The sequence below is a fragment of the Harpegnathos saltator genome, unplaced genomic scaffold (genome assembly GCF_003227715.2).
Source record: "Harpegnathos saltator strain DR-91 unplaced genomic scaffold, Hsal_v8.6 scaffold114, whole genome shotgun sequence".
Taxonomy (NCBI): Eukaryota; Metazoa; Arthropoda; class Insecta; order Hymenoptera; family Formicidae; genus Harpegnathos; species Harpegnathos saltator.
In genome coordinates, this window is record NW_020229889.1 from 518243 (window position 1) to 538861 (window position 20619).

The 20619-nt window shown below is 37.6% G+C and overlaps 5 protein-coding genes across 9 annotated transcripts; 1 reads left to right on the plus strand and 4 right to left on the minus strand.

Moving 5' to 3' along the window:
• Positions 1–2734: 2734 nt before the first annotated feature.
• LOC105191824 (ABC transporter F family member 4) lies at positions 2735–6286 on the minus strand. 2 transcript variants are annotated; one of them, XM_011155488.3, is made up of 4 exons: positions 4834–5362; positions 4657–4764; positions 3431–4052; positions 2735–3304 (listed from the first exon to the last, which is right to left on the minus strand). In XM_011155488.3, exons 1-3 carry the CDS (start codon positions 4876–4878, stop codon positions 3462–3464), a joined length of 744 nt encoding a protein of 247 aa, XP_011153790.1. In that variant the 5' UTR covers positions 4879–5362; the 3' UTR covers positions 2735–3304; positions 3431–3461. The 2 variants fall into 2 exon arrangements, with proteins under 2 accessions (XP_011153790.1, XP_011153789.1); XM_011155487.3 differs by lacking the exon at positions 4834–5362 and adding an exon at positions 5922–6286 and having other exon boundaries at positions 2737–3304.
• Positions 6287–6446: 160 nt separating this feature from the next.
• On the minus strand, positions 6447–9314 carry CstF50 (cleavage stimulation factor subunit 1 Cst50). 2 transcript variants are annotated; one of them, XR_850475.3, is made up of 5 exons: positions 8902–9314; positions 7792–8692; positions 7562–7655; positions 7045–7446; positions 6447–6961 (listed from the first exon to the last, which is right to left on the minus strand). XR_850475.3 is itself a non-coding variant. In XM_011155490.3 (4 exons), the coding sequence occupies exons 1-4, from the start codon at positions 8970–8972 to the stop codon at positions 7202–7204; spliced, it is 1311 nt and encodes a 436-aa protein (XP_011153792.1). In that variant the 5' UTR covers positions 8973–9314; the 3' UTR covers positions 6447–7201. The 2 variants fall into 2 exon arrangements, 1 of the variants encoding a protein (XP_011153792.1); XM_011155490.3 differs by having other exon boundaries at positions 6447–7446.
• A 122-nt stretch (positions 9315–9436) lies between these two features.
• Positions 9437–11362, plus strand: LOC105191827 (GTPase Era, mitochondrial). 3 transcript variants are annotated; one of them, XM_025302045.1, is made up of 4 exons: positions 9437–9819; positions 10020–10131; positions 10375–10454; positions 10965–11362. In XM_025302045.1, exons 1-4 carry the CDS (start codon positions 9589–9591, stop codon positions 11316–11318), a joined length of 777 nt encoding a protein of 258 aa, XP_025157830.1. In that variant the 5' UTR covers positions 9437–9588; the 3' UTR covers positions 11319–11362. The 3 variants fall into 3 exon arrangements, with proteins under 3 accessions (XP_025157830.1, XP_011153795.1, XP_011153794.1); XM_011155493.3 differs by having other exon boundaries at positions 10405–10454; XM_011155492.3 differs by having other exon boundaries at positions 10020–10454.
• Positions 11360–13704, minus strand: LOC105191826 (sulfotransferase 4A1). The gene is made up of 6 exons (XM_011155491.3): positions 13416–13704; positions 13177–13276; positions 12598–12763; positions 12173–12299; positions 11970–12064; positions 11360–11830 (listed from the first exon to the last, which is right to left on the minus strand). Exons 1-6 carry the CDS (start codon positions 13621–13623, stop codon positions 11552–11554), a joined length of 975 nt encoding a protein of 324 aa, XP_011153793.1. The 5' UTR covers positions 13624–13704; the 3' UTR covers positions 11360–11551.
• A 715-nt stretch (positions 13705–14419) lies between these two features.
• On the minus strand, positions 14420–19641 carry DNAlig1 (DNA ligase 1). The gene is made up of 16 exons (XM_011155494.3): positions 19458–19641; positions 19235–19294; positions 18982–19062; positions 18717–18817; positions 18442–18639; positions 18201–18324; positions 17918–18090; positions 17521–17744; positions 17172–17300; positions 16969–17108; positions 16575–16776; positions 16297–16500; positions 15945–16161; positions 15393–15628; positions 15053–15250; positions 14420–14692 (listed from the first exon to the last, which is right to left on the minus strand). Exons 1-16 carry the CDS (start codon positions 19475–19477, stop codon positions 14519–14521), a joined length of 2481 nt encoding a protein of 826 aa, XP_011153796.1. The 5' UTR covers positions 19478–19641; the 3' UTR covers positions 14420–14518.
• Positions 19642–20619: the final 978 nt, after the last annotated feature.

Genomic DNA, 20619 nt, shown 5'->3' on the forward strand with positions numbered 1-20619 from the left:
ATAAACAACATCGGCCATCACATGTTCTTGCTTACGTTAAAGCTTGGAAAACCACAGCGCATATTCTGTTCGTACAAATGTTATTCACAAATTTTACTTGTACATTTCTTGCATAGTATCGTCGTTTTAATTGTACAGTTTAAGTAGAGTAGAACACGAGAGACAGCTCGGGGCTACTGCAGGCTGGTAATAAAAGGGATCTCTATGAATTAACATTAGATATCTCAATACAGACAGAGATTAGTGCGTATTCGGTCGATCGGAACAGTGAGACTGCGCTTTTGCAAACAATGCGTGTAAGGGTGAAATTTATTTAAACTTACGGAATTATATTCATATGAGACGTCTAGGTTCTATCCTGAAACATCTTAGATTATCTCTCCCATGAATAAATTTGCAAAGGTGTTTGCAGAACGAAAATTATCTGTTTTCCAGTACAATAAAAACGTTCAATCGGTTAATCCTGGAAATTAATGTGTTATCGTGGACAAAAAGCACGTCATGATTAATCGTTCAACTGTATACTCACAAAGGTCTGTGTATATTTGAAGTGGAAATTTTAATAACAATAATCTCCCCAAGTGCAATACATGTGTGTATGTGTATGTGTGTATATATATATATATATATATAATGTATATATATATATATATATATATACACATATATACACATACACACACACACATATGTATATATGTGCGCGAGAAAATGATTATTCCCTACGTTTACATTTTAAAAGCATTACAGCTATGTAAACTCGCTATTATAGGGTTCGTTTTGATTTCAATCGGCGGAATTCTACGCTGGTATTATTATACAACGAAGTGCTAATAACACTAGAGGCACTCTAAGAACTGAGATTTCGCAAGGTAATCAAGAAAAGGTCCAGTGTGATACACGAAGCTTAATGTTAAACTATGTACACGTATATTACACTTGATCTTCACTATTTACAATCGAAAATCTCAGGTGGACAATACTCGAATATCGTTGACACAATAATAATAACGCAAAAAGGAAAACGGAAAATGGAATGGTAAATCCTATCATTCTTTCGTGAACGTACAGAATCTCGATATAAATGTTCATTTAAAAGTGCAACTCTTACAAGAAAATACTTATAATCAATTATACTCTCGCTCGCTTGCTCTCTCTCTCTCTCTCTCTCTCTCTCTCTCTCTCTCTCTCTCTCTCTCTCTCTCTCTCTCTCTCTCTCTCTCTCTCTCTCTCTCTCTCTCTCTCTTGTGTTGCGAACCGGTGTAGGCGAACTTTCTCTATTTTTTTCTTTTGTATCGTTAGAGACCAGAAAATCCGTTCCCACATTTTGTCGTAAAGTTAATGCATAATTTTTTTCATTGCAAGATCCCCGTGTTCAAGTTAAATGCCCGCATTCTTACGAGAATCTCTCTTCATTGCACACATTTACACAATAAAACATTGCTGTGTTAGACTCGCGTAGACTATATTGGTGTTTCATCAGGTATATGTATATGTGTTAGGTGTCTGTACGTGTATGTGTCCTTTAGATATGGTGCGTCAATCATATATAATCTAATCTGTACACTCGCAACTGGTTCAGATACACAATAATATTAACATATTTAATATTGGACTAATAAAAACGGGATGCACAATGATAAAATGCAGATGTTGAAAGATTCCGTAAAACGATGTTAGAAAAGTAGCTCACCACGAGCGGCATAACAATTTTCACTCCATAATTCGACAATTTGCATTCTTCAATAATCGTCGCACTTTCGGATTATAAAATTTAGTTTGCTAAGTGTTAGTCATTTTGCAAAGTAATCACGAAGTATAAGTGAAACCGGGTAAAATTAGTTGTTACATTTATACGAGGGAAGAAAACATCAACATATAACGCTGCGACGCGTATCTCAGAAATTTTATTTCCGCTTAATCCATGAAAAAGAGAAGTCTCAGTTCATCATAATTCTCATATATTCCGCTTCACTCAGTCACTATTTATATACGATAAAGGTATTACAGTAATTTGCTATGTACGAATTAATCTTCAGTTACTTCCACATCAGATCTGAATCACATAGGTATTACACTACAAGACCCGGATGTCAACTCTGATTTGAAAACAACCTTTTCTCTCTATGTAAGTCCATATTAAATATATTTTACAATAATATTATCATTGTACATGAACAACGTATGCTCTACACCTCGCGTTGCTTATCGCTAACTAACCAGCGCAAACGAAAGCATCGTTATGTATTCGAGCGTCATAAAATAAAATTCGTAAGACGTAAAATCGATATTAAAAATACGCATACCGTGCAGGCATACGTAGGACATAACGAATATTATCTAACAAAAATATATTAAGTATTCCACCTAATGAGGGAATACATTTAATAAAAAAATTGGACATTTAAACTGGAAGAAAGTATATTATTGAGAAATAGTAAGTATCCGAATAGAGCAAAAATCTGAAGGACGTTTGGAAATTTTCAAAGAAACCACATATAATTTTAGGACCAAGTTGCATTGATGCTCCGAATAAATTAATAACGCTGAATCCTGTGCTAATCAGCAGTTGATTGTCTCTTACTGAAGTATAATCATACATATAACGTAACAAATTAATCTTATTTAATTAAAATCTTACTTCGTAAAATACACACACACACACACACACACACACACACACACACACACACACACACACACACACACACACACACACACGTATAAGTAAAGAGAAATTTTATTAAAATTCTTATTCCCTTATTGCATCTATATTAATGAAGTTATAGACTGAATGAGTCACATAATTTATGAAATGAAAGGATGTTCTTTTCCATATACTTCCTATTAAAGCATTGTAAAATAAATCTAATTTTGCTGGAAATTTATAGCATGTATACATTGAACAATATATACGTGTGCACTTATTAACACAAATAAATCATATATGCCATTGATCGCAAATTGCCACATGTATAAAAACTAATCTATTTCGTCATATATTGCAAGAAAAAGGGTCACACAATTTTGCTTCTAACATCATAATTCAATACGACAATAGTAAGAGACCAAAAATCGTGATCGCAAGTTAACAGTAATTTATATCAATGCAACTTAGTCTGATACGTTTCTCTTCACGGTGTCTGAAAAAAGTCGTAAGAGCGTCTGAGAGAATAACGATAACACAAAAAGAAACTTTATTGCCACTGGTTGAAGCAGCGACCGACAAGAAGGTGTTAATTAGTTAAAATAGACGAGGGGGAACTGGATTTGTGAACCCCAATATGTGCGCCGCTGGTACCTCCTATAGTAAAACAGATGTTACGTTAATGTATGAAAATAGGCTGTACTTGGAGAGAAGCCTTGCGATCTCGAGATTAAGTTGCAGCAGAGCGAAATACTTGCATAAAAATAATCGATGAATACTCACATAAAAGTAGTAGTAAACAGGCGAAACGAGGTTATTCCTTGTTTTCCTCGGTAGTAACGGCGTTGGAGGGATTTTGGGACTCGGATGATGCTAAGGGTGGTGCTTCCGCTGCTGTGTCGGTCGCATCTTGACTCGAATCTGAATTGTCCTTTATATCCTCCTGCTGCTTCTTCTCTTCGCTTACGGCGGTGCTTTTGGCTTCGTCCGCCACGTTCTCCGACTCCTCCGAAGTCTTTTCGTCCTTGGAATTGGCCTCGGACGTTTTCTCATCAGCATCTTTGTTACTGTCCGCAGCCTCCGCGCTTTTGTCTTCGTTCTCTGTCGCTTTATTGCTTTCCTTTTCCTCCTTCTCCTCGTTTATCTCCATCTTCGTAGACTCCTCCTCCTCCTCCTCCGTGTGCTTCTCGCTTTTGTTGTTGGACGTCTCGTCGTCCGTGCTGTTCTCATTGTTCTTCTCTTGCCTCTTGGGACGTCCACGTCCGCGACCACCGCTGCCTCTCGTCGATGTTTCCCTCTTCTCTTTCTTGGGGGGCGATGGCATTGGTGTTGTCGTCGTAGTTAGGCCTCTAAGAGAGCTACGAGTGCGTCTTCTACCTTCCACCTCACCAGGTTGATTCATGGTCTGTAACAATGTGTCAAATGTAATCTAACCAACAGTGCTTTACATTTTTTCTCAAAAATATATATGAATACAATTATTCTGCCAAGACGCGTATACGGGATGTAACAATATCTTACGAGATGATTTTTCCAGAATGAAAATGGCAAAATTTTCCACAGTTGTACGACTAACATGCCTTATATTTAACGCTTTTTACATTTTAGCAAATTATAGTGTTATCAGTATCATTATATGATATTTGATACTACAGGTATCAAATAATACTTCATAATTGGCGCCTTTGCAGCTATAGGTCTCCCGTGCCCCACCTCTCGCTAACATTTCCCCTCCTTCACCCCTGTCCCCCACCTGCTCGACAGATGCATCCCACCACCGAGGCTCTTGCGATCACGTAAGCAACAAGCGTCGACGGAGAACCGAAAACGGAGGGAATTAACCCCCCGCGCGCGCGCGAGGGATGAGACGAGGACCTTGACTTCTCGTGACCTCGCGGATTTTTGGACTCGCGCACTACAAAATTCGAGCACGACATGCAAACTTCCCGCTAACTTTTCCCGCTCGAATATGCGCCCGGACACACGTGGAATTTTCCTCGCAGACGCACCTTCAGAATCGCCTCGCCTTCCTTAGTGGTGATTTCGAGAGTGGAGAGCCTCTTGGTGCCGCTACGTTTGTTTTTCACCGGAGTCGGTTTCTCCTCCGTCGACTGCTCCTGTGAACAATCAAGAGAGAGTATAGTTGCTACTTACTCGTTCTCTTACGTATATCACATGCGACATACATGCACATACACGCACACACGTGCGTGTACGTCTATACACCGCATATACGCCTGTTACGCAGCCGCATCGCTGACGTCTCACGAGAGATTATTTACTCGTGAGGAGTCGAGTCGAGAGTCGCGTGAGAAAGACGAAGAGGAGCCAAAAGATGCAAGCGCGTACGGCACGACGATCGACAAAACGAGACGGAGCGTGACACGAAAATTACGACGTATTCGCGATAAGATTATCGTAAGAAGGGAGGGGACCATTGAACTACAGTAGGTATCCACGATCATCGTCGTCGGCCCATCTGTCGTTCTGTTCTGTTGCGCCGTTCAAGTTTCCCGCCATTTTGCTGTGCACTCGGCCGTGTTATCTCCAACGTCAACGCCTCGCGCGACGACTACTCCCGCCGCCTCCCGGGTCGCCGACAGCGTCTCGCTGCCGTCGTGAACGACAGCGGCGTCGGTGGACAGGCGAAAGCGGCTAACGCGTGATACATCATCGTCATCGGTAGCGATCGCGTTCCCGTTCGTGACGGCTGTGGCGATTTCGCGCCTTTTCGTTCAGGCGCCGTTCAGGCGGTGTACGAGCAAAATTAAAGGGGGGGGGGAGAGAGAGAGAGAAAGAGAGACAGAGAGAAAGCGGGAGAGGGAGGGGGGGAGAGAGAGAGCAGTTGCAACGAACCTCTCCCCTCCTATCTGCGATTGCGAGGTCCGTAAATAAAAAACATCCACCATCTTTGTCGATGACGAGAGGAGACGTATGTGCATACGCGCAGCTCTGAAAAATCGTCGGACAAACGGCTGCGAAGCGGTATGCGCGATCGCGGCGCGGCGCGACGCGACATGGCACGGTACGGCCGCGTTGCATCATTGTGCGTGTAAACGCTTGCCGTACGTGCATCATACAAACTGACTCGATATCCTCGTTGTCGTCGTTGTGTCGCTGTCGCTCCGGGTGCCCCCCGGGAGTTCGCGTAGGCCGTGTGAGAGCGTCACCGCGGCCTCGGGAATTTGCGGGGGGCCCCACCGCACACACGCCGCTCACGGCATGAAAACTCGGCTTGACGAAGGTGTTTCTGGCGTACCCGCCGCCCGCTCACCTTGGACACATCCTCGACGTTGTTGTCGCTCTTCGTTTCCGTCTTGGCGTCTGACATATCTTCGCGTGCGAATCACTCAAAAACACTGGGAAATCCACGATTCCACGGCGAGAATTCGTGCTGCACCCGGTCGCACTGTTTATACGATGAGGAAAGATGGCGGTTAGCGTGGGTCACGTGACACCTCGTCAAACCTCAGAGCGGGAGTTAGACGCGCCGCCCCGTGTCGCCGTGGCGAACTATGCGCGTAGCGACGCAAACGCGCGACCCCGAGATTCTCCCTCGACCGCGGTAATCTCCGCTCACATACTGCCGGCCGTTTCGCCGGTATTTTTTCTCTCTTTTTTTTTTTTATTGTTCCAACGAGAAACAGAGTTCGTTACCGCGCCAGCAGTGAGATAATGTGATTCCGTATACCTCGGAGAATCATATACAACGAAATCAAGCCAAGCGTGTATTCATGATAAATGATAAAAGATACATGAAACAAGTGGAAACGTGAAAAAACGCGAAAGAAAACCAAGATAAAATGTATGCACTGCCTACTTATTTGCACAAAAATAACACCGTACATAATTCTCTAATGTACTTTACATGTAATCGCGTAGAATCACATTAACTTGCTGTTATAAATATATAAACAATGCTTTTTACAAAATTACATAGAAATACAAATATATCCACACAGAGCAACACGGCAAAGATCGAAGATGTTACAATTTTCATGCGTTCGAATTTTCGACGGAGATATTAATTAACCATTTCGAGTTTGTGATGCTCGCATCTCCTTTCCACATGTAAATAAGCGATCGCAATTTAGAAGACCCTTCTCGTAAACGTGTGTCGATTAGATTTAACTTTAATCGACTCGTGTCTCAATTACGTACTTACCTGAATTAAAAACGCTTTCATACGCTGTCTCATATGTTGTGTCAGAACATAGATTTTTTTTTTGTTTCTTGCGCATATTATAGAACGTGCACAACCGCGCTGAGAATTACCAAGTATCGTTTATATATTATTAGCTTGATGTAGCAGAACTGAAACGTGCGAGGAGGTTCGTTGCTTAGGATCTGAATGAAACGTAAGACCATATGAACGTGTATCCAAAGTGCCTAAATACCTATTTCTCTCTTTCAGAATTACACCGGCAACGCATGTAAAATTGTGATCTAAAACCTCTTCTCAACGTTAATCTCCGCATTTTCGTAAAGTAGAAACGATCGGAAGTAATTTCCTGTGCGAAATGTCCCTTGACTTTCGAGTTAAACAATATTAAATTAATGAGTCGGCATTCTTCGGAACCAGAATCTTGCTCTGAAATCATCACTGCATGTTAGAAACGCTGGTGCTGTTGGTGAATGAACAATTAGTCTCACGGGACCATTGTGACCCAACGATAATAATTGTTTTCTTGACGCATTCCGTGAATTCCAAGCGCACAGAGAAGTAGTGGCTTCGTCGGGGAACATTACGTAATCTTCCGTATGATTAAAGATAGCTTGTGCTTTGTGTTCTTGTTTACCTGTAGAAAGCAGCATATTCAATCGTATATAGTCGAACGATTTTATAATTATAACATTTAAAAAGCATACTGTACGTCAAACACATTCTGAGTCTGTCTAAATATAGGCTTTTACCTGTAGTCCCGGCACCTGTATATGCTATCAAGCATCTGCTGGTAGATAATTCCCACAATTTTATCAAGGAATCTTTCCCTGAGGACAGTAAATACTGCAATTCAAAATTATAATCGTTTAGTAATTGCGTTTGAAGGGATAATACTCTGTGTAAGTTATCTTCTGTAATTTTGAATACACAACACGTATGTGTATAAACTTTTACTATGTTATCACCGAGTATATACTACCTTGCCGTTCCTCGTGAAGGTCACCGAGCATACTTCGTAGCCATCGTGCGCTTTTACAAATGTATTTATACATCGATTCGACACGCCGTCCCACAGCTTAATACTCCCATCCTTTCCTGCCGATGCATAAGTCTTCGCATCTGGTGAATACTTGATACTTGTGATCCCTGCTGTATGTTGGTGGTTTGGTATGCTGCATACAAAGCACTGCGCAGTGTTCACATCATACAATCTAACTACTGGATGATTAGTCCCTACTATGAGGAAGTCGCCGGTCGGATGGAAAGACAAGCACCGGATTTGATCGGCGTCGGTAATTGTCCTGAATGCCTTTTTAACACTAGCTTTGCTAAAATCAAATAGTTTTACCGAGAAGTCGCGACTGCCAGATACAAGAATGGGTTCTCTAGGATGAAATTCCAAACACGTCACTTCTTCCAAGTGATCATACAAAGTTCTTATGACTGGATGTCCACCTGTTTGATCCCCAGGTGCCATTTCATCTGGTGCAGACTTGGCGAGCATTCTGTCCACGTCCAGGATTTTGATCGAGGCATCCACAGAGCCAGTAGCTATCAATTGGCCATCCGCGGAAAAAGCTCCAGCTCTGCAATTTCCTTTATGGGACGTGACATATGCAGTTTCATACTGTGCTGGTTCTGGAGCTTGAGTCTGAGCCTCGGTCTCAAATTCCAAATCCAATCCAGGCCCTAAAGTGTTGTCAAAGCTACTGGCAAATGTGGATGCATTATTGTTATCCTTCTTGGAACGATCCGGTTCATGAGCAACACCAATCAACATTAAATGAAGTAACCGATCCGAGGGTGGACAGGGTGGTTCTGCTTGTATCATGTTGGACAGCTGCACAGCCAATGTCTGATGACCGTCGTAGAACAGTTGACTGAAATATTCAACATGATTTATTTAATTGCCAACCACTTGTTCTATTTGCCAATAAAGTTGCAATAGTAAAAAAAAAAACTGTTGTAGCAACGATAATTGTGCACTGGCATTAAAAATTACACTTTACGTGAGAATATTAAGAGCAAACGATTGAAATTTGGTAGAGTGTGTGTGTGTGTGTGTGTGTGCGAGACGAGAATGAACAACCTGATTATCAGTCTGTAGAGCAGCTCTCTGCTCTTTATTATGTTCTTCGGATCCACATCGGGTTCCTTCATCGCGTTCTGGCTCGTCGTGTTTCCTGATGGAGACTGAATGTTGACGACTTTTATCACGCCGTCAAACGCAGCGCAAAAATCGCTTTTTAATCGATGCCTTTTTCCAGGTTATGTCGCGTTGTTGTTACTGACCCAGTCTCATCGACATGAGAGAGGTGTTCTGTTCTTTTTAACTGAACTAGGTTACACTTTTTACAGTTAGAGTGAAACAAAATATGTGAATTTGCATTGAAGAGAAAAGGAATGTAGATAAGCGTAGAGCATTAATTCAGCTGAAACGAACAGATGTTGCGTTTTTAGCGCAAAACGTCACTTATAAACATATAGATGGAGCATGTTACTTCGGACTTGAAGTATACATCTACTTCTTCAGAGGGTGTGACTTAAAAAGATCTTTAGAAAATTTTTGTGATATGGCCGTTCTTAGGTTTCTTTTCAATATGGCGTTGCAATCTGTAAAATACGATTGAGGTTATATTTCGAATCGGCAGCGGTTTATGTCTTCTTAAACCTAACCTGAAAGTAATAAAGGAACAATAAACTGTGAATTAAGACCTTGAGATATATTCGATTAGTTTATAGAATATTGAAAAATCATTTCGATCTTCTCAAGAAAATGTTATTTAAAATCGAGAATTATGCGATTCGTTTGTCCTCACGATTCTTACGACGATGTTTTTCAAAAAATTTCGACGTTCAACCGGCTGATGTGAAAGAATTTGTATCACATCCCAACCGCAACTTTCTGTCTACATGTCAGGAATGTGAAAAATGTCTAAAGATTGCTATTTTAGGCGCACCTAATGCTGGAAAAAGCACACTTATTAATCAGCTGATCAAGAGAACGGTACCTTATTAAATTATTTTAAATACTAATCGTTCCTTGTAGTGTAAACAATGAAAAAAATGGATGGACAAGTATGCAAGAAAATTGTGCGAAGAGCATTAGAATTATACAGAAAATCCCAGTTGTGTTTTGTAAAGTGTGCTGTATAAATTTTGTCTGTTATTTGTGTCTTATTTCCTTTTGTCTTCTCTCTTAATTAGATATGTCCAACATCCAGTAAGGTACATACTACACAAGCTAAAGCAGATGCAGTTTACTCAGAAGGCAACACACAGTTGATATTTGTAGATACACCTGGAGTAGTGTCAAAGAGTGAGTTGAAACAATACAACTTGGCCACAAGTTTTCAGAAAGACCCTAAAACTTCCTTGCAAGCAGCAGATATCATAGGAGTCATACAGGATAGTTACAATATATTTGCAAGAAATAAGATCAATTCAAATATATTACAATTGTTAAAGGATCTGGACAATGAAATTCCTATGATTCTGATATTTAACAAAGTAGATATATTAAAAAGGAAAGATATATTGTTACATCTTATAACAATTCTAGCCAAGAGCAAGAATTCTCTAAAATTTGCAGATGTATTCATGATATCAGCTTTGACTGGAGATGGTGTTGATGATTTAAGGGTGAGTTATTACAAGAGAAAGCATTTTAAATTGATATATTATGAAGATAACAAGATTGTTCAATATTAGATTGGCACGATTAATACAACTATTCAATATTTGATTAATCAATATATAACGAGACAATAACATGATTATTCAGTATTTGATTTGGTTTTCAGGTTGTAGGTTGCAGGTCTGTGCCACATCCATCTTGAATTTGTGTTCAATATCTGGAAACAGTTTTTTTCCTGCAGGAGGGAACTAGAATGTTCACAAAACACGGGAATAAATCCAAGATGGATGTAGCATATATACAAACCTGAAAATCAAATCAGATATATTTAGATAAAAACTTAAAGATAAAAAACTTTAGATAAAAACTTAAAATCATTCAAAATTATTCAAGTATGTATAAAGTTATAAGTAAATACATTCCTGTATGTTTCAAAATCTTTATAATATATACTTCTCTTGGGAACACAAGCAAGGAATAAGTTTCCTTTTGTAATTTGATAATCTACCTTATAGACGTATTTGTTGGATTCGGCCAAGCCACGCGAATGGTATTACAAGAGACATGTGTACAGCAATCAGACATGTGAGGATATAATACAACAGACAGTGCGAGCAAAGCTATTGGACAATCTGCCGCAAGAGATACCATACAACATGCAAGTAAAGCTAGAACATTTTGATCCTAGTCCAGATGACAGCGTCAGTGCCTCGGTATCTGTTACATGTTCCACCAAGCGCATTTGCGGCATTTTATTAAAATTTAAGGGCAACAGACTTAGGAATATTGCACGTACAGCTGAAGAGGAACTGCGACATGCCTTTCGAACGTCAGTAAAATTGAAGATAAATGTACAATCTGCGAAATAATTCACACTTGTTTTAATCTATTTGCAAGTAAACTGCTCTTTTGTCTCTATGTATTTTGTAAATATATTAAATTGTTAAATAAAAGGGAGATTTGTGTGTTAAATGAAGAGGTTGGAAATCAAATTGCCCAGTTTTCAAGTTATTTTTCTACTATTATTAACTAATTTTAATCGTTCATATAATTCTGTTATTACATATTGCAGACTCTGCAATAGTTCAATCTTCCGCTAGGTCTAACAGGGAAACACCAGATCTATATCCTTCATGTTGTCCACGATCCATTTGTTGAATCTTGTTTCAATTTCTGGCGTAAAGTCGTCTTTCCAACCGCCTACTATACCTCGCCGAATAAACGCATGGGGCTTTGCACTTATACCACGTTGAAGGGTGTTCACCATTTTATTTTCGCGGAACTTATTTATGTTGAGGTGATCTACCAACTTGGCGATTTGTTCATCGCCATAACTTTTTCCATAGAATGCAGCGATTTTTCTAATGCTTCCAGGTAAATCCTGCACAAAATACACGAAGGTTATTTTTAAAGGATATTAAGATCAAATTGAAATAAGAATAAGAATTGTGTGTGTGCGTGTGCGTGCGTGTGCGTTTGTGTGTGTGTGTGTGTTTGATAATGAAAGTTTTGAAATTTACCTTTATCAAATCTTCATAGAAGATAAACAATGTGTTTGGTCTGTGTCTTTTCGCCCAACCTTCCTTCACATGTTCCCAATAAGGACTGTATAACACTAATGTTGCGAAAGAAATTGAGTGTTACATATTTAAAGAATGAACTAATAAAAAGAAGCAAATATCGAGATGCAACATATTAATCGATACCGCAGGAAGCTACTCACTGCGATTGTTCATGAAGAAATCGCAGAATTGCTCAAAATTGCCTTTGAATTTGGTCGCTTCGTTCGCCTTTTGGAAATAATACCATGAGACAACTACGTCTTTGGGATTTCGCGCAACGTAAATAATCTGAAAGTAAAATTATTGTACTGTATTTATCTTTATGAAGTCTCATTTGAGAATAAATTTCTCATTTACATATTTGTATATATACATAATACAAATATTTGCAATATGAATACACAATATAAATATTTACAATGAATATGAATACGATTACGATTATATATGAATATGATATGTGAATATGAGTATGATTCAATATGAATGTACTGCAGTAAAAATATTCAAATAGATTATGGCTTATTGCTATTAATTAATTATCAAAATTTTCAATTTTGAAAATGTGTGGCTACTATATACATACCTTGCAATCGCTGTTCACAATCTTAGGCAATAGTTCGAGCGCCAAGTGAGTCTTTATAAAACGTGGAGAGAGTTGTTCTCGTACGAAGTTTATGCTATTCTCCGCTCGCTTTTCATTGTTGATGATCTTCCTTGCATCCTCTTTATTTTCTATTATCGCCAAGATTCTAGAAAGAGCACAATGAAATATTCTTACAATGAAATATTTTTCTTCAATTCAAAAAGTAAAACATCTCATTGTGGGTTGATGGATGGGAAGTTGGGACTTGCATGAATTAAGTTTCTTATCTAATTAAGAGTATGTTATAAAAAAAAATGTCCAAAAATCGGACAATTTATTTTAAATTGCTCGCGAGACAGATTTCCTCGATCGTAAGTTTGTTAAAAATTACGGAAACTGAAGAATGCAGTAGACCCAGGTAGCAGACTGACGTCAAATGACGTACTAATGACGTCTTAATGACGTTAGCTAACGTCATTAAGACGTCATTAGTACGTCATTTGACGTCAGTCTGCTACCAGGGGAGTTTCGCTTCTACGCGCATAAATATTAATAATTAAATGAACGTTAATATCATACTCTATAAAGGGAAATCTGTCCGGTAGAGATTTACGACCCGCTTCATCGAAGTTCATGTTGTTTGCCACCAACCAGACGAGTTCCTGTGTCAGCGTCGTACCTTGATGGGAACAGAAATAACATGTTAATCGAGAAACGAAAAAACAGACTTTATTAAAGATAAAAAAAGAAATTATAAAAAAGCGATATCAGAACGACTAGCTCTGACATTTTCGTTGTAAAATGAAGAGTCTATTTACCTGATCTAGGATAAGTAACGATCCAGGTATCGTCCGGACGAGGATCAAAGTTATATAATTCTTCTCCGAATGTGGTGAAGTTGTACGGAAAACACCATTCTTTCTCGCCTACTGCAACTAAACCGCGCGTATAAAGTGGATAATATTTTAATACTTCGGTTGTCTTCTCATCACTGAATACTTTGATTTTTAGATTATTGGAAGACATGTCTCCGTTGGCAGTAAAACCTCGTATGTACAACGTTTCTTGAATTGTGCAAATGTATAAAAGTCTTATCTCTCATTGCATGAGATAACATTCTTATCGCTCTAAGTATAGATTATAGCTCCCGTATAGATCATTATATAACGATAAAAATTGTTATTGCACTTTAAACTCCGTTTAAAGCAAGTTGTGGAACTGGGCCTAAAAGAATATGATCAATTTCCTTTTTAATACGAAGCATTCACCACTGCCATCTCGCATTTAGCGCGGTGAAATTTAATGGGAACTTTTCAATTTCTTCGGATCAGAAAGCAGAATTCAGACGTATTCAAAATGTCAATATTTTTTAATATGTTTCAATTCGACATTTTATAGAGGGATATTATGAAGATAACACGATTGTCCAATATTTGATTGGCATACAGGGTGTTTGATAGCTCATCATGCAGACGAAAGTTGGAGATAGATTGGGTGTAGCCGAGAAGAAAAGTCATGTACCATAATGTCAAATTGGCAATAGTTACCGAGTTATTAATTAAAACATGTGAGCCAACGAGCGCGTAGAGAGCGGAGGGCGGCCGCAGTAAGCACGCAGACATTTGATACAGACGGAGTCAATGAGTGGGGGTAGACAAGCGCGCGCGACGAGGGGCAACGTAAGCGACAAGAGGCGAACGCGCGCGACGAGGAGCGAGCGAGCGCGAACGACGAGGAGCGAGCGAGCTATAAGGAAAAAGCTGTAAAGAAAAAGCTCATTTCAATTATGCACATGTTCTCATGTGCATAATTGTATAACAGATCTGATATCAAATATCAAATACCTTTTATTGAATATTCATAAAATCATTAATTATAAAAAAGTACGCACAAGATGAGATAAGTAAAAAGAGTGATTGTGTTAATAGAAATCTTCTTCTGTGGCTTTTGACGCCGATGTTTTGTTCTTGATCTGTTCTTGATTATTATACATGTCTGCCACTTGCTGAGCTAATGTGGCTTCCTCGCAATTCTTATCCTCGCGAATCCTGATAAATCGTGGAAATCTCAGAGATATTCCTTTCTCTGGATCAACCTGCAATTGATATAAGGATAAAACACTTATAACAAATATAACATTTTACAATTATTAATTTCTTAATTTAAGAAATATATTTATTCACTAGAATTAAGGAAAGATGAAGTATTGATTGGAAAGACTTCATTTCTTTTTATTTCTAATTGTAAGAATATCGCAATTAAAAATATTGCAATATTTTTTTTAATAATTTTGAGGCATCAATAAAAAAAAGAATCTCTTAAATTGAGAACATATAAAAAAGAAATACTCTTTAATTAGAAATATTCTTTCTCGACGTGACCTATTCAGCTATATTGAACTATATCTTTATACATATATCTGTTCTTTTCTTTTTTTAATAATTGCTAAGCTTACAATCCCTATAGCCGCACGATGAACTGGCGAAAGAGAGAGATCAGCGCACTTGATCTCCCAGACTTGAATTGGCTCGAACCAGTGATCTGGCTCATGACTGCCATCGAAACGATAATATGATTTAGCTTGAGATATCACGTGGTCCTTGAAAAACTTCGTGTGGTTTTCAAGATCCTCTTCTTTGAAGCCGGTGCCGATCTATCGACGATAAAGCATCTTTGATCAATATATGTCAATGAGAAAATAATGTGCATCAAATATATCCCTATATTTAGATTCACATGTTCCAGTTTTTACTTAAAACGAAATATTTAATAAATTTTTTTATTTAACGTTTTACCTTGCAAACACTTTGATACTCCTCGTTTTCTTGATCGTAGCAAGCCAACAGAAACCCACCATAAGTACCAGTCCTCTTTCCTTTGCCAATGTAACCACCAATTACAACGACGTCAAGTGTATCACCAACGCCGTCTAAGTAATCCTTTTTTAGTTTCAACCAATTTCTCGATCGCTTCGCAATCTCGTAAGTTGCCTCTTCCTCTAATGTTTTCACCATTAGGCCCTCGCAATTTCCTATTTAGATGGTCGCAACTATGTATTTTTTCTTATATCAATTAAAGATATAAGAATAATCAATAAAGTACAATTTTCATTGCTCGACGAAAATGAAAGAATATTAGACATTATTTTTTCAACTTTAATTAACTCTAAGACATAAAATGTCTTTGAATTAAAATCACACAAAATTATAAGAGAATAATCATTACAGTAAATTTCTCTGCAACTATATACTGGACATTTTTATATATTTTCTCAATATCTACATATTTCTATAAAATTCTTTCTTTGTGTGTTGTGAGTTTAAAAATACTAAAAATATCATAAAAACCTTTCACTGATTCGTCCAAGAAGATTTGCATCTCCTCTATCATCGAAGTGTCTAAACTGTTGGCGTATTTCCATTCACCTTCTACTTCTTTGAAATGCTTTTTCAATAATTCACGTCGTTTTGCAAACGGTTCTTTCACCAACGATTTGCCGTTTAGATATAACAAATCGAACATAAACACGCATACTTGCACTTTTATATCTTCCTCATTGGCATCCTAAACAAGGCAAAGGTATCTCGTACAATTATAGAAGCAACAAACAATTAAAAGCATAACGTAATTACGTTAGAAATCCTAATTAAGAAAATACAATTAAAAATTACAGATGCTTACAATTATTCCATTACTCACCTTTCGCTTTCTCGTGCTGAGTATTTGGAAAGGCAGAATTTGTTTCTTCTCTTTGTCCCAAGCAACCGCTTCGCAATCAAGTATACAATTCTCCACTAATTCGTCGCGAGTATTCTTGAATCGGTTTATGATGTCCGGATACTTACTAGTATTGTTTTCTTGATTTCTACTATAGATATTGATCTGACCGTTGTTTGCATGTATCTACCGGAGATTTTGATATTTTTTGATACGTTAATTTTAATATTTTAACCGCAAGAAAAAAATTAAATAAAAACCTGTGCTCTCTCTCCGTCATATTTCCATTCACACGTGAATTTCAAACCTTCGAATCGAGTTAGCACTTCTTGAACGCCTTTAGTAGGATGTGCCAGCATAGGTTTCAAGGGTATTCCAGGCGTAAGTTTACATTTGCTTGGCAAAGTTTCAATTCCGTCCTCCAATAGAATAGGAATTATGAGATTGTAATTCGGACATTCGCTGAAATATTCATTTGAACTCATTAAATTAAGTAATATTTAACTGGAATATTTGTATTAACTTTTATCGAACCACATTTTAACAAATTTTACAGAATAAAATATTCTTTTATATTTTTATAATAATCAGATGGAATGTCTTGTGATATTTAAATTAATTTATAAATAACATCTTCAAGAAATATAATCTTACCAGTATGTTGTTTTCAATATTATTGCTATTTCATCATATTTTTCTTTGAACCGTTCACTCGACATCTTTTTGGCCGCATTTATTATTTCTGGTGGATAGGTTTGCTCTGGCGGTGTCATCGCACATGCTAAGGCCAACGCCTAACAAGAAATAGACTCTCACTGATATTGATCGAAGCGCAACATACGATGCGGATAACCTACTTGCAAGACAGATTGTTCTGCTAAACCAATGCGAAGTTTCCCAGCCAATGATCTGATTAGATATCTCGCTTCGGTGTTACGACAAGCCACGAACAATGTTTGGATCTTATCCAGTTTTTTTGCCAGAGACTGCAGAAAAACATGAGCTTTATTCGAGGGAGATATAAAGATTCATTCAGTTCATATTTCTCTCTCTCTCTCTCTCTCTCACTCTCTCTCTTTCTGTCAATTACTCTTTCAATTACTATGTTATTTCGTTATGTTTTAATCATTAGTATACTCCCAGTTTAGTACAAATATTACTTCTGTAATATTAATACAAAATCTCTGTACAGAAAAATGTATGTACCGAATGTCCTGTCATTACAGCTATCTCTTTTAATTTTGCATACACATTGGAAACTGTCAATGGTGCAGGCTGAAACATAGTTCTCTGATTAGACCTGCTACCTTCTGCTACAATTCCCAAATCACCAATCTGCTGGACATCGGCTTTAATTTGAGCGAGCGTTCTACCGGTACATTGTGCTATCGCTTTCATCAGATTTGTATCAGCAACTCCCAGCTCGATACCTGAAATCAACAAGAATTATATATCTAATATCATCATTATATATCTAATATCATGTAAATGGAGATCTAAGTAACAAAAATTATTTAACCAAAAATAATTTTGGATGTAAAAAGTGAAGAAAATTATGATTTCTCTTTAAAAACATAATGTTATACATAATTTCAATATTCACCTTCATACGCTGGTGCTAATTGATTGAGACACAGATACACACTGGGCAAAAGATCTGTTGGGCTTAGAACTATAACGGATCGAAAATAATTTGATAGTATTTCTATTATTTTTAGCCGTGCGCTTGTTTCCTCAATAAGTTCTAAAGTGCGTGTAAATGCACTGTATGGAGTTCTACGAAAAAATTTAAAGATTTTATTTATTTTTAAGCTTTGTAAGATGTTGCAGATTATTGATATTATATTTAAAAAATTTTTTTTGATATTTAATTCCAGTTAGCTCACTTGTCTCCTTGTTTCCAATATGCATCATTTATTGGATGATAACCAGACATGCTGGGATTATAAGATTGGATAACATTCTTTCCATTGCTTACTTTGTCATTTTTTGTATCTTCCTTTTGCTTAGCTGAAAAAGCAAAAAAGTAGCATCAATATTTCATAATTATTAAAATATAAATTGTGCAATTTAATTTGCAATAATTATTGAAATATTAAGGATGAAGATTATTTTGGAAAAACTTACTTAATAAAATAGATTTCTCCTTTTCCTCTTTCTCTACATCAATATCATTTTCAGTACAATTATTTTTTTCAACTTCTTCACACTTTTCCTTTTTTTCTTCCTTTTTCTTAAGGTTAGATGCATCTTTTGATTTTTTTCCTTTTGTCTTCTTTGACTTTCTAGGTGATATTCTATCTGTCTTATTTTCTGAAGTGAGCTCTTGAAACAAGTGTACAAATATGTTCAATGTATATCTAATATATATGTATGAAATTGATGATTCAATAATTAATTACCTGTCTTTACATGAGATTTTGCAGGTGAGATTTTTGCAGAAGTCTTGGAAGCTATTTTTGGTTCTGAGAGTTTAGTACTTGGCCTTTTTGTAATAGGGGAACTGTAAGAGCAATGACAATAAGAAAACAATATCAATAGGAAGAAATAAATGATATATAAGAATATGAGTTAATATAAAATAAAAATGTTTATATTATATGTTATATAAATATGATAAACAGTTATATTACAAATATAAATAATTATTCATCAGATATTGATCACCTGGGAGATTTACTGCTGCTATTCCTCTTGCGTTTGCTATTTGCTGTTGTATCCTGATCCTCCTGTTTGTTGGACAAGTTGCTGTTGGTTGTATGTATCCGATTAAAAATAACAAATTGTTTGCGAGCGACAACCGCAAACTCGAAATATCGAGTTGGTAGAACCAAGGAGCTCAAATACGAGCGAATTACGAAAGTTCTTAGCATAATCAATTACTAGAGAGAGTGATTATACTTGATAACAGAAAACATACCTTTCCGAATTTGCTTGAGACGAATTTTCTTTCTTGGATGGTATCCTAATGAAGAACGAGCTGAGAAAATAAAGCCAATTAATATGATCCTAAAGAAAGCTTGAAACGTTCATTATCAATGTTTGAATTAGATTATGTGGTAAGAATTATAAATAATTTGGCATCGCGATATTAATCGAACTGTTTTGTCTTTTTCAATCCATCGCAACACAGAAGTACTCACTCTATACTGCGTTGTGCCATTATTACTCGAGTTCTACATATGTCAAGAGATTTCCCGCGCTACGAGGCGCATTGTGTGCTTTCAACAACTACGACGAAGATTAAGGACATCGACGAGATACTATAAAGACTGTTGGCCTTACGGGGTTTAGCGTACCAGAGAAATTTCGATTTCACTGTGCACTAGCGCCCTCTTAGGAATATCGTGGCCGAAATACGAAACATAGCTCGAAATAAGAGGCCTGTTCGTTTTGTCTGCACTGCGAACTGGTACATTAAGTTAAAGTGATTAAGTTAAAGTGAGACAAACATAAGTTTTCTCAACTTCTTCAACTTTGGTCTGTTCTTTTCAGTTGCACTACTGAACTGGTGCAATAAGTTAAAGTGAGAAAAAATATAGTTGTCTCATTCTAATTTATTGCACTAGTTCCGCAGTGCAGCTGAAAAGAACAGACCACTTGTTGCACCAGTTCACCAGTGCAGACGTCCGTTCGTTCGTTCGTTCGGTATATGGCTTTAGGTAGAAAGGTGTACATACCCATACACCATTCTCCAGCTGCGTTATAAGGGCACCAGTGCAAACAAAACAGAAAGAAACCTGAGAGCGCGGCCAACACGGTATTTTTTGCGACACCGACTTTCCGCACTGAGAAAGGACGCCATCTGCATTCATTTTGAGAGAGGAACTACGATGCTACATCTACTTTCCAGTCTCGGTGGTAAAATCTGCATGTGGTGGAAGTCCGTGCTACATTCACTTTCAGGCGGTTTATGTCCGTGCTGCAACCACAGTTGTCATCTCTATGCCAGACTATGCCCGGTGGTCTAAAAAGAGCGGGAGGGGCGGAGAGGGGGAGGGCAGAAAAAATAAAAGCACGTATTAAATGTTAAATCTTCGAATATATATTGCCGTATCAAAGTCTCTTCTATAATAAACAATTTAACATGTGTGGAGACGCATGATGTATCGTTGCCTGTGTCCCGTTCACTTCGTCCTGTTTCTTAATTCAGCATCCCGTCCGCTCCGGACATTCGCTCGTGGCACTAACAGTGGCCGTCGGTGAGCATTCGATCCGCTCGGAGGAGCACGTGTTAATTAACGCGACGAGACTCCGATTATGAATATCCCGCGAGTCGACCAAATATCTGAACTTTTAAAAAAA